Raw genomic sequence first — 14,267 nt, forward strand, 5'->3', positions numbered from 1 at the left:
AAATAACGAGCGTTGGTGAGGATGTGGAGAAAAAGGAAGTCTTGTGCAGTTGGTGGGAATGTAAACTGGTGCAACCACTGTAGAAAACAGTGTGGAGGTTCCTCAAAAAATTAAAACTAGAAATACCATATGATCCAGTAATTCCACTACTGGGTATTTACCCAGAGGAAATGAAAACACTAATTTGAAAAGATATATGCACCCCTATGATTATTACAGCGTTATTTACAATAGCCAAGATATGAAAGCAATCCAGGTGTCTGTTGATAGATGCGTGGATAAAGAAGATTTGGTATACAATAGGATATTACTCAGCCTCAAAAAAGAGTAAGAGCTTGTTCTTTGTGACATCATAGGTGGACCTAGAAGGTATAATGCTATGTGAAATAAGAGAAAGACAAATACCATATGATTTAACTTGTATGTGGAATCTAAAACATAAAACAAACGAATAGATAAGTAAACACAAAGCAGAAACAAGCCCATAAATACAGAGAACAAACTGGCAGTTGCCAGAGGGAGGGGGTGATGGGATAGACAAAATGGGTGAACCAGAGTGGGAGATACAGGCTTCGAATTATGGAATGAGTAAGTCATAGGGATCAAGGATGTTACATAGAGGATACAGTCAGTGGTGTTGTAATAATGTTCTTTGGTGACAGGTGGTAGCTACACTTGTGGTAAGTATAGATTAATGTATAGACTTGTTGAATCACTATGTTGTACACCTGAAACTTGTGTAATGTATGTTAACTATACTTAAAAAAAAAAAAAAAGCAAAAATAGTATACAAAAAAACCCAAACCACCTTTCTTCATATCAGCAATAAAGCAGTTTCTCTTTCTTATCATTCATGTGTTCACTGGAGTAACAATTCCTTCAAGAACTTTTCCTTTGCTTTTATAACTTAGCTGTTTGACACAAGGTCTCACTGTTAACATTTCTTTCAACATGCCTTCCTCACTAAACTTAATGATTTCCAGCTTTTGATTTAAAGTCAGAGAAGTGTAATTTTTTCACTTGAACACTTAGAGGCCCATTGTAGGGTTATTAACAATCACACCCAGGTAATCTATGCAAGGATACATAGAAATAGGTGTACTTGGGAGACTTAGTTTTTCTTGTCAATTCTTTCTACCTTTCAAAATTTTTGTTCCCCAAATACATATATTACCTTTTTTTTTTAATTTTTAAACAGAGATAATGTTATGTTCTTTTCAAGAAGGTCCTTAATTATGCAACCTTATCAGTTACCATTTCATTTTATGTGTTCATGTTCCAATTAGACTGAGTAAGGGGGCAATTTTTCTTTCTCTAAAGGGATTGAATGTTTGACTGAGTTGGCTGTTTTCTAAGCCTGAGCCCTCTGATTAACAGATGTAGGGAAAAGGGCTTTATGGTATTGAAGCAGTTGCTTAAGACCAACAATGTCCTTTTTGTGAAAATCTGAAGGTTCTTAAAAGATGGAATAGCATGACATCATCACTGTTCATCCAAGGAGCATTCCTCAAGTAATACTGAATATGCTTTGATTATCAGTACCCTTCCCCCATCTTCTTTCTCTTGCTTTGACTGATGTTATTGTCAGCTATTTGACTATATTTTACAAATGTGGAACAGTTACTTAATTCTCAAAATCCTAATTTGGTCTGAGATTTTAAAATAAATTATATTGGATTTTTTATTCTAGTTTAATCAGCTTTCTTAGATGTATGTTTTAGGATTAACAAACTGGTACCACCTACAAAAATTGTTTGTCTTTTACATTCAACCCTAAATAATCTAATAAATGATAGGCTTCCTTGGCCTATTTTTGTAGAACCAGGCACAAATTAGATCTCAATTGCTGTTTATAAGACTGTTAATTTCATTTTACTGTTCTCTTTTAGTAAGAAGGATATCAGTTACTCTAACGATATTTATCCTCTGAGAATAGATAAGATATTTAAAAAATATAACCTAACAGCCTGGTTTTTTTTTTAAGTGTATTTATTTTGAGAGCGAGAGAGAGAGAGAGAGAGAGAGCGCAAGAGGGCAGAAGGGGGTAGGGGCAGAGAGAGAGGGGAGAGAGAGAATCCCAAGCAGATACCGCAGTGTCAGCACAGAACCTGGTGCTGGGCCCAAACTCACAAACTGTAAGATCATGATCTTAGATGAAACCAAGGGTGGAATACTTTTAACCAACTGAGCCACGGAGGCGCCCCTGGTTTTTTTGTTTGTTTGTTTTGTTTTTTTATTTAATTAAAAAAATTTATTTTAAATGTTTATTTATTTTTGAGACAATGCTAGAGACAGAGTGTAAGCAGCGGAGGGTCAGGCAGAGGGAGACACAGAATCTGAAGTGGGCTCCAGGCTCTGAGCTGTCAGCCCAGTGCCCGACACAGGGCTGGAACTCACAAACCATGAGATCATGACCTGAGCCGAAGTCTGATGCTTAACCGACTGAGCCACTCAGGTGCGCCCCCCCCCCCCGCCTTTTTTTAAAAGAAGATTGCATGTACAGTTTAATAATACCTTTAAGAACTTATTGTAGATATTTATATCTTTTAAGCCTGACTTGTAGTTTATCTAGCTATATCAGTCCTCTATGTTAGTTATTCATGTGCCTAATATCCATTTTTAGCATTCTGCAGAAATTATGGAGTTTATGAGTAGGGTTGCTGTGAAAGCGCCTCTGTGCTGTTTATTTTTCTATAGTTATTCCTGACAGATTTTTAAAATGGACAAGACTCAAATCAAATGTCTTTGTCAGTTTTAACATTGATGACTCTGTTGCAGCAATATTCTGAATGTGTGCAAGGCAGCCAAGATGGTGCTCATTTTTATAATAAAGTACTTTACTTTTGGGAATTTAAGGATGTATAGAAAAGCAGTTATGCAATGTATACTGTAAACTCTAGCCTAACAGTATAATGGAGTGTTTCAGGGATTTTTAACATTTGTATTTATTTTAATTTTCATTTTTTTCTATCTTCTAACAGCCCAAAGAACGTGCACACGTTAGATATTTTTTTGTTATCTCTTTTCCTGGTTGTGGAAGTTGAATGTATGATTATTGTTGATAATTAGAACATAAGGAAAGTATTGACTTGTGAATGTTGTCTGTAATACTGGCCATAACTACCTAAATATAATTCATACCACTTTGGTGTATTGCCTTCTTTGCAAAAACTACAGTATATATAATTTCTGTTTTCATTCTTTTATTATAAAATCAAACAGATGGAGAAAATTCACAAAACAAACATATAGGTTAATTTATTATTAGAAATAAAATTCCCATGTAATCACTAAGGCAAGAATAGAACTTCACCAGTCATTCTAGAAGTTCCTCCTTATGTCTCACCCCAATCACAATCACTCTTTTTTCCTAAAGTAACTACTATCTGACGTTTACTGTGGTAATAACTTATGGGAAATTTTTTTATAGTTTGATCATCCAAGTGTGCATTCCTGTATCCCATTATTGAGTTTTGAGAGTTCTTTATATATTTTGGATACAAATCCTTTTTCAGTTACATGATTTGAAAATAATTTTTAGCAGCCTGTGGCTTATTTTTTATTTTTTTAAGGTTTTATTTTTAAGTAATCTCTACACCGATTATGGGGCTTGAACTCACAGCCTTGAGATCAAGAGTTGCATGCTACACTGACTGAGCCAGCTAGGTGCCCCTTGATTTCATTATTTTAAAAGTCTTATTTGCAAGAGTAAAGGCTTTTAATTTTGGGGAAGTTCAAATTATTAATTTTGCCTTTTTTTTATGGATAACACTTTCGGTGTTGTATCTGAGAACTCTTTGACTAACCTAGGTTGCAACAGTTTTCTCCTGTGGTTTCATCTGAATGTTTTACATAAAGTGTTAACTTTTTCATTGAGATAAATGGACTATTTTGAATTAATTTTTCTTAAAAAAAATTTTTTTTTTGTTTATTTTGAGATAGAGAACATGCATGTACCAGTGTGGGGAGGGCAGAGAGAGAGAGAGAGAGAGAGAGAGAGGGAGAGAGAGAGAGAAAATCCCAAGTAGGCTCTGCACTGGTAGCAGGGCTATCAGTGTGGGTCTTGATCTCACAAACCACGTTATCATGACCTAAGCTGAGATCAAGAGTTAGACACTTAACTGAGCCACCCAGGCTCCCCTGAATTAATTTTTCTATAAGGTATGAGGCAAAGTTTACTTTTAATTTTTATTTTATTATTATTTTTAATGTTTATTTTTTCTTTTCTTTTTTTTTAAGGATTTTATTTGTAAGTAATCTCTACACCCATCATAGGCCTCAAACTCAGCCCTGAGATCAAGAGTTGCATGCTGTACCAATAGAGCCAGCAAGGCACCCCTCTTTTTTTTTTTTTTAAGTTTATTTATTTATTTTGAGAGAGCGAGAGAGCAAGCAAGAGGAAGGGCAGAGAAGGAGTGAGAGAATCCTAAGCAGGCTTTGCGCTGTCAGTGCAGAGCCAGATGCAAGGCTTGAACTCATGAACCATGAGATTATGACCTGAGTCTAAATCAAGAGTCAGACACTAACTGACTGAGCCACCCAGGCCCCCCATATATAAATTCTATTCAGATATTAACATTTTTTAAAATGTTTATTTAAATTTTTAAATGTTTATTCTTGAGAGAAAGAAGACAGAGCACGAGAGGGGGAGGGGCAAAGAAGGAGGGAGACAAACAATGCAAAGCAGGCTCCAGTCTCTGAGCTGTCAGCACAGAGCCTGATGCTGGGCTTGAACCCACCGACCATGAGATCATGATCTGAGCCAAAGTTGGACACTTAACTGACTGAGCCACCCAGGTGCCCCAGAATGTTTGTTTGAGAGTGGGAGAGAGAGAGAGCGGGAACAGGGTAAGGGTAGAGAGAGAGAGAGAGAGACAGAGAAAGAACCCCAAACAGGCTCTGCACAGTCAGCACAGAGCCTGACTTGGGACTTCATCTGAGGAACCATGAGATCATGACCTGAGTTGAAATCAAAGGATTGGATGTTTAACTGAGCCACCAGGCGCCCCTCAAATATTTTTAGATATATCTGAATATTTTTTTCTTCTTTTACTGTTTTGTATATTCCTTGGGGTTTTTCAAATACACAGTAATGTCAGCAACTAGTTTCATTTCTTCCTTTCTATTATGTATTTCTTTGCTTTGCTTTTTTTATTGTATGGGTTGGAACCTCTAGTACAGTGTTTAAGAGGAGTGATTAGATAACCTTACTTAGTTTCTAATCATAAGGGGAAAGCTTTTAGTCTTTAATCATTATGATGTTAGCTGTAGGTTTTTTGTAGATACCCTTAGCAAGGTTAATGATGTTCCCTTCTATTCTTAGTATTTTGACCATTTTTATCATAAATGGATGTTGAATTTGTCAAATCTTTTTCTGCCTCTGTTAATATGTTCATGTGTTTCTTTTATCTTTAGCCCATATAGAATGGTGACTTAAATTCAGGAACTTAAAGCTCGTCTTCTTTCAGTTTTCTAAGAGTATGTAGTAACATTTTCCTTTTGATTTGTGTTTTTGCTAATTTATGTCTGTTCTTATTTTCCTTGGTTAGTTTGGCAGAGGTGTTTCAGTTTTGTTGATTTTTTTTTTTTAACCCAAAGGAACCATCTTTTGGTTTTATTGATTTTTCTCCATTGGCTTTTTTGTTTTCTAATTTCATTGATTTCTACTCTGTTTCTTTAATATTTACTTTTTTATATTTATTTTTGGCTTTATTTACTTCTCTATTTCTAGGTTTTTTTTGTTTTGTTTTGTTTTTAATTTTGTATTAGAGACCATGAGCAGGGGAGGGGCAGAGGGAGAGAGAGAATCACAAGCAGGCTCCACACTGAGCATGGATCCCAGACCTTGGGATCATTACCTGAGCTGACACCAAGAGTTAGTCAACTGAATGAACCACCCAGACACCCCTGTTTCTAGATTCTTAAGATAGAAGCTTAGATTATTTATTTGAAATCTATCCTTTTTTTTCTAATACAGATTTAGTGCCTTAAATTCTTGTTTAAAATTTTTTTTTTAAGTTTGGGGCACCTGGGTGGCTCAGTCAGTTGAGCATTCAACTTCGGCTCAGGTCATGATCTCTCTCGCGGTTCATGGGTTTGAGCCCCACGTCGGGCTCTGTGCTGGCAGCTCGGAGCCTGGAGCCTGCTTCCGATTCTGTGTCTCCCTCTTTCTCTCTCCCCCCATGCCCTGCTCGCACTCTGTCTCTGTCTCTCAAAAAGTGAAAAAAGATTAAATTAAAAAAATTTTTTTAAGTTTATTTATTTTGAGAGAGAGAAAGAGCAAGCACAAGTTGGGGAGGAGCAGAGAGAAGGAGAGACAGAATCCCAAGCAGGCTCCGCACCATCTGAGCGGGGTCTGATGTGGGGCTCAAACTCACAAACCATGAGATCATGACCTGAGCCAAGATCAAGAGACTGACACTTAACCAACTATACCACCCAGGCACCCCGAGTGCCTTGAATTTCTATGTAAGCACTGCATTAGTTGTACCTTACAAATTTTGTGTTGCATTTTATTTTCATTCAATTTGTATTCTTTTCTAATTTCTAATTTCCCTTGAAGCTCCTTTATCGGCCCATGGATTACTTAGAAGTGTGTGTTTAATTTTCACATTTCGTGGGTTTTATAGATATATTTCGGTTACTGATTTTAAATACACTATGGTCAGATGATCATTATTTTGTATGAGTTGAAATTTTTTACACTTGTTAAGATTTTTTTATATCCTAGAATATAATGGCTTGGTGTGAATATCATATGTGTTCTTGTAAAGAATGTATATTCTGTTTTTGTCAGATAGAGTATTCTAGAAATGTCATTAGATAAAGTTGGTTGATAGTGTTGTTTCTATATATTTTCAGACTACTTTTTCTTTGAATTTCTGAGAGAGGAGTATTGGGAGTCTCCCAGTATAATTATAGACTTGTTATTTCTCTTTTCTCTTGCATCAATTTTTGTTTCATGAATTTGAAGCTCTTTTGCCAGTGAAGACAAATTTGGGATTTGGTAAAAGTAATCATATCATTATATAGTATTCCTCTTTATCACTTGTGATTTCCTTAATTCTGAAGTCTATTTTGTCTGATATTAATGTAGCTACTCTAACTTTCTTTTGTTTAATATTTTGCATTTCTTTTGGGATAAGTCTGCTGGCAACAGATTCTTTTTGTTTTCTACCATTTAAGATCCACCCCCCCCCCCCCCCCCCCCCCCCCCCTCCGGCCTTCATTCCTGTAGAAGATTTCTACTAGATAAAGAATTCTGTTCAGGGTTGGTAGTTCTTTCCTTTTACTGCCTTAAAGATATTTCACTTTCTGTGGACTCCAGTGTCTTTTATTCAGAATCTGTTGTCATTTACATTGAGTTTATTTTCGTTTATTAGAATTTTGGCTAGGTGTGTCTAGCCTGATTTTCTTTGAATTGTCCTGTTTGGGGTTGGTTGAGCTTGTTGAATCTCTAAATTTATGTTTTTTTCAAATCTGGGACGTTTTCAGAAATTACTAAAACAGTTTTTTTGTCTCCCAATTTATTTTTCCTCTCCTTAACAATACCAGTGATTTGAAATGTAGACAAGTTGATACTGTCCGAGAAGTCACCAAGGCTCTTATTTTTTCAATCTTTTTTCCCTCTCTGTTCTTTAGTTTTAATAATTTCTGTTGCTCTGTCTTAAAGTTTACTCTTTCCTCTATCATTTCTGTTGTGCACTTAAGGCCACGCAAGGAGGTGTTTGTTTGTTTTAAGTAAACTCTATGTGCAATGTGGGGTTTGAACTCAAAAATCCAAGATCGAGAGTTACATGCTCTACAAGACTGAGCCAGGCAGGTGCCCCTCATTTCTGGTACTGTATTTTTCAATTCTGAATTTTTCATGTTGTTTTTAAAAAATATTTTGTATTTCTCTACTAAGAACTGATTTGATGTCTTTTCAGTTGTTTGCAAAGTGTTAACCATTACCTCATTTATTATGATTATAATAACTGCTTTCAAGTCTGTGTGATTATTCTAACATTAGTCATCTCAAAATAGGCATCTGTTGGTCCTCTCTTCCCTTGATAATTTGTCACATTTACCAGTTTTGTGTGTGTGTGTTTATGTGTGTTTATTTATTTTTGCATGTAGGATAAATTTGGATTTTACCCTGGACATTGTGAATATTTCTGAATCATATTAATATCCTCTAGAGAATATTGATTTGTTTTCTTTGTTTTAGTAGACACCAACTGGTTTAAATGGAAAGTTCTGTCTCACTTTCTGTTGGTGGTAGTTCCAGTAGCAGTTCTATTTTCAAAATCTTTACTGTGCTCTTTGGATTTGCCCTGTGCTATGCCTCTCAGTGATGGTATGAGACTTGGCAGTGGTGTATAATATAGATTATTTCCCTTTAGTATAGTCTTTGCTACGCTTCTTTAAGTGTATTTTACACAAGTGCAAATACAGTATTTGTTTTGGCTTATACCAAAACAAAAGAATTGGGGATCTCTTTTCCAGCTCTCTCTTCTCCATGATTTTCCTCCATTCTTTTCAGTTTCCAATGGTTTTTCTCGGTTCATTGTCTTTTTTTTAATGTTTATTCTTGAGAGAGAGGCAGCGTGCAAGTGGGGGAGGGGGGGAGAGAGAGAGAGAGAGAGAGGGAGGGAAAGGGAGAGAGAGGGAGAGGGAGGGAGGGACACACAGAATCCGAAGCAGGCTCCAAGCTCTGAGCTCTCAGCACAGAGCCCGACACTGGACTTGAATTCATTGAACCGTGAGATCATGACTTGAGCTGAAGTTGGACGCTTAACCAACTGATCCACCCAGGCGCATATTCTTTTTTTTTTTTTTTTTAATGTTTATTCATTTTTGAGAGATAGGAGAGAGAGAGAAGGAGACACAGAATCTAAAACTCCCTGTTCTTTTGATCAGAAAGACAAGTTTTTCTATGAGCATTTAGACCTGTGCATTGTACAGTTACTCATCACTGGGGCTACTCTTAAGTGAAGTGGGGAAAGGAGAGAGGAGTTTAAAAAAATAACGGGAATTCCCCCTCATACTTTTTGGACCATCAGGGGCCCTGTTTTCCAATTTTTTCTGTTCAGAGAGAGGTTTTCTCACAGTTTTTTTCTTTTCTTTTCTTTTCTTTTCTTTTCTCTCTTTCTTTTTTTTTCTGTTGCTAGGGCAGTGCATTTCTGTGACTGAGGAGAGAAAAAAGAAAATGGCTTTCCCCCCTATAGTCTTTAGATTACAGGATTTCCTTTTTCTGCTCCTTTGGTCAGAAAGAGGGGATTTCTTTAAGAGTTTCCTTGTCAGCACCCTCAACATAGTTCTGTAACTCAGGCCATTCTTAAGTCAAAGCCAGGAGTTAAAGGAGGAAAATAGAATTAGGAAACTCATGGCTATTCCCATCATTCTTCACATTTTAACTTTTCTCCCCAGTAATTTTTATTACCTGTTTATGGAATGCTGATGTATATCCTCTGGTGAGTTAGCTACTTTCTCTGATATCTGTGTATTTAAGGAATATTAATTCTTAATTGTGTTTTCTCTGGATGTTTCAGTTTTTGTGTTTGACTCAATTTTTTTTGACATACAAAATTTTTAAATGTATTAGTCTTGGGGTACCTGGGTGACTTAGTCGGTTAAATGTCCGGCTTTGGCTCAGGTCATGATCTCAGGGTTTGTGGGTTTGAGGCCCACGTCAGACTCTGTCCTGATAGCTCAGAACCTGGAGCCTGCTTTGGATTCTGTGTCTCCCTCTCTCTCTGCCCCTCGCCTGCTCACACTCTTTCTCTCTCTCAAAAATAAGTAAACATTTAAAAAAATGCATTAGTCTTTTGTGAATTAAAAAAAACTGCTAATAGCCTTTTCAATGTTCTTCTGTTCAGAATATGTATTATTCTAGTTGTAAAAATGTTCTATTTTATTTTTCTCTAATTTGAAGTACAATGTAAAATTTCTTAAAATTATAAAAACAGTTACTATAAAAATTCAGATAATATGGATGTCTAGATTAGCAAGTAATGTTTTTCTTCCTGTTTTTTTTTGTTTTTGTTTTTGTTTTTTTTCTAAATTTAAATTCAAGTTAGCATACAGTGTAGTCTTGGTTTCAGGAGTAGAACCCAGTGATTCGTCTCTTACATACCCACATACTCCCCCATACCCATCCCAGGTAACCATGGATCTATTACTTTAGACTAGTTTTGCCTATTTGAGAATGTATCAGGGGAATCATCAAGTATGTATTCTTTGTTTCTGGCTTCTTTTGCTGAGTGAGCATAATGCTTTTGATACTCATCTGTATTGCTACATGTATTGTTAGTTTATTCCTTTTTATTGCTGTGAATAGTATTTCATTGTGTGAATATACCACAATTCTATTCTACATTTATTTGTTGATAGACATTTGTATTATTTGCAGTTTTGGACTGTTATGAATAAAGCTACTATGTACAAGTTTTTGTGTGCCTGTGTTTTCTTATCACTGAATAAATGACAGCTAGTTCAGGAATTGCTCCTTCATATAGTAAATACTTATTTTTCTTGATATGCATCTGCTAAACAATTTTCCAAAATGGTTGTACTATTTTACACTCCCATGAGCACTGTAATGATTTCCAGTTCCTGACCTTGTACATTTATCATTTCTGATGTTTTCTAGAAGTACCTTTGGTATAGATTCCGTAGAGTGGTATTTTGTTTGAAATGGTCAGTGCATATGTTTTTGCTAGATTTTTCTCCATAAGGTTTATATCGTTTTTTTCCATTACCACTGCTAATGGATGAGTGCATACATACTTCCCTTCTACCCCACCATCAACAGGTGGTCAATTTTTGCCTTTCTGATTACAAAATAAAATCTTAGTATAGTTTTAATTTGTCTTCTTTTACTTGGAGTGATTTTGAACATATTTTCATATATTTAATGGTTGTTTCCTTATTTTTTTTTCTTCTGTGAATTACACATATCTGCTGGATTCTTTTCTATTTGCTGTTTTCAGAAACTTTTCAGATATTAAGTATATCAGATTGTTGTCTTTTTTTCTTTCCTTTTTTTTTTTTTAATGTTTATTTATTTATTTTGAGAGAGAAAAAATGTGAGTGGAGAGGGGCACACACTGATGATGTGGAGCCAGACACAGGGCTTGAATCCATGAACAGTGAGATCATGACCTGAGTCCCAAGTCTGACGCTTAACCAACTGAGCTATGCAGGCACCTCTCCCCACTCCCGACACACACTTTTTTTTAAAAGCTCTTTACATATTAGGGATATTAACATTTGTAAACATAAGTTTCAAACTTTTTTCCAAGTTTATCTTTTGTCTTTTTGTTGAGGTGTGTCTTTTTCCATGGCTTCTCCTCCCAAGTTGTCTTTTTATATTGTTAAATATGTATTAGTCTTTGTCATTATTGTTTTGGATTTGGAACAGTTAGGAAAGTTTCCTCAGTTCCTGATTATGGAGGAACTTAACCTGTTTCCTTCTACTACTTGTATAGTTTCATTTTTTAAAATTGTACTTATTTTACGTAATCTCTACACCCAGTGTAGGGCTCAAACTCACAACTCCAAGATCAAGGGTCACATGCTCTTTCAACTGAGCCAGCCAGGTGCCCCAGTTTCATTTTTTATGTTTGTATTTCCCATATGTAATTGCCATATGTTGTATTTATGTTTGTATTGCCTGTGTGTGATTCTGTTTAGTTTGAAGAACAGGTGTTATTTTTTTACCAAATAGTTACTGGAGTCTCCAAACATCACTTGTATATATCTGATTCCTTTTTTCCTCATTTACTTGGGATACCTCTATAGGCCAGTAATGTTTATGTAAGATATGTGATAGGGTTATAATTTTTATATATTTTTTCTGAATGTGTTCTCAGTTTTCTCTGCATTTATTTCTTTTTATAATTGTATGCTAAATTCCAAGGTACACATACATTGGTTTGTTTCTCGACTATCTTTTAGATTATTAATTTGCTTGTCCTATTTTTAGTATTCTAATGATGCCATTGTTTTGCATTCTGTTTTGATATTTGGCAGAGGAAATGTCCCTCATTATTTCTGATTTCTCTGATTTCCCTGAGGGATGCTATCCTATGAAGTATGTTGTTTTCATTGTACAGATTAGGAAAATGAGGCTACCCAAGTCCACAGTTTGTAAATAGTGTTGTCAGGATTCATGTCCAGGCAGTGGCAGTGTCATTCCAGAACCCAGAGGTTCTGAAGCCTCTCAGTTTTTAAATTTCTATTTAAAAAAGTCTATATTTTAAAAATATCTATATTATCTATAATCTGTATATGTCAGTACTCTGGTATAAAGGAACTGATAACAGAACACCAGGGAATTACTGGTTATCTGTAATATCTACTTATCTAATGATACAGATTTGATGAAGGCCATATTTTAATGTGAATCAGATTTATGAGGGAAACAGTTGTCTGTGTGAAATTCATTACTTTCTCCCATTGTGTTTTTCTTTGGAATGTCTGTATCAGAGTTCATTAAACACTGGTAAATGGTATCTTTTCAGATTTAGGAACTACTGTACTAGTAGACCACACCTCCGTCTCAGTGAAATTCTAGGCCGCAGATAATTTTGTATATGCTGTCAGAAAATGATCTTGTAATTATTCTTAGTGGTTTTTGCTTTTCCTGACTTTTTTTTTCTCTTATTTCTCTTCAATAGTTTATGCCAGCGTGGCTTCATTCATACAGATGAACCAGGGATTGGGATAGCAGTATAAAATTAGAATCAGAGAACTGATTGCCCAGCAGGATGCCATCAACCAACCGAGCGGGCAGTCTGAAGGACCCTGAAATTGCAGAGCTCTTCTTCAAAGAAGACCCAGAGAAGCTCTTCACAGATCTCAGAGAAATTGGCCATGGAAGCTTTGGAGCAGTATATTTTGTAAGTGTTAAAGGCTTAATGTCAGTGACCAGCATTTACTTAATATCTAGTCCTGGCAAAGTAAAAAAAAAAAAATAATATAAAGAAACATAGGCAATAGTCCATTTTATAATCACTTACATAGATATATGTGTATAATATGAAAGTAGATAGTTTTATTTATTGAGCTTCTTGGATTATTAAAAAAATGGGAAAGAATATTATTTTGCTTTAACTTACATGTTTAGCATTTTAGTACAGTGGTTTGAAGAGTCTAATGACTTGCATTACTACAGAATTAAATATTGCAGAAGAACTCTGATTTCTGTTAAGTCTCATACACAGTCAATTTTAGTGTTTTGGAAATCTAGGATTATTTGACAGAAGGATATGTACCAAAGTCTTTTTTTCTTGTGTGTATATGTGTGTGTGTTATGCTAAAATAATATCAAATTTGCCATTTTAACCATTTTTAAGTGTACAATTTGTGGCGTTAATTACGTGCACAATGTTGTGCAACCATTACCATTATCTAATTTCAAAACTTTTTCATCACCCCAGGCAGAAGCTATGTATTTATTAGCAGTAACTCCTTCCCCCTCTACCCAATCTCTAATCTACTTTTTGTCTATGAATTTGCCTATTTTAGATATTTCATATAAATGGAATCATGCAATATTTGTACTTTTGTGTATAGCTTGTATCACTTAGCATAATGTATAGCATAATCACTTTGCAGGTCAACCATGTTGTAGCATGTATCAGTACTTCATTCCTTTTTATAGATGAATAATATCCCATTGTATGTGCCATGGTTTGTTTGTCCATTCATCTGCTGATGGATACTAGATTGTGTCCATCTTCTGGCTATTGTGAATAAATGCTACGATGAACATTGGTGTACAAATATCTGTTTGAGTCAGTGTTTTCAAATTTGGGTGTGTACCTAAGAGTGAAAATACTAGATCACATGGTAATTTTATGTTTAACTTTTTGAGAACTGGCAAACTGCTCCATAGTGGCTGTACTGTTTCCATTCTCACCAGTAATTTACTGGAGTTCCAATTATTCCACATCCTCACAAATGCCTGTAATTTTTTGTTATTTTGATTATAGCCATCCTGCTAGGTGTGAAGTAGTATCTTGATGTTTTGGTTTGTATTTCTCTATTGACTAACAATATTGAGCATCTTCTCATGCGCTTATTGGCCATTTGCATATCTTCGTTGGAGAAATGTCTATTCAAGTCCTTTGCCTCTTTTAAAATTTGGGTTGTCTCTTTGTTGTTGAGTTATAAGGGATCTTTATGTATTCTGAATATTAAGTCCTTGTCAGATACATGATTTGCAAATATTTTCTCCCATTCTGTAGTTTGTCTTTTCACTTTCTTGATGATGACCTTTG

At 35.3% G+C, this 14,267-nt stretch overlaps 1 protein-coding gene across 2 annotated transcripts in view; it reads left to right on the top strand.

Annotated features, from left to right (window-relative positions):
- The window catches only part of TAOK1 (TAO kinase 1), a 144,621-nt gene that overhangs the window by 45,588 nt on the left and 84,766 nt on the right, over positions 1 to 14,267 (top strand). For both annotated transcript variants that reach the window (XM_049637950.1, XM_049637951.1), the window contains exon 2: positions 12,663 to 12,884. In XM_049637950.1, coding sequence (XP_049493907.1) covers positions 12,753 to 12,884 — 132 coding nt within the window. In that variant the 5' untranslated portion in view covers positions 12,663 to 12,752. The remainder of the gene's footprint in view (positions 1 to 12,662; positions 12,885 to 14,267) is intronic.

The sequence above is a fragment of the Panthera uncia genome, chromosome E1, assembly GCF_023721935.1.
Source record: "Panthera uncia isolate 11264 chromosome E1, Puncia_PCG_1.0, whole genome shotgun sequence".
NCBI lineage: Eukaryota > Metazoa > Chordata > Mammalia > Carnivora > Felidae > Panthera > Panthera uncia.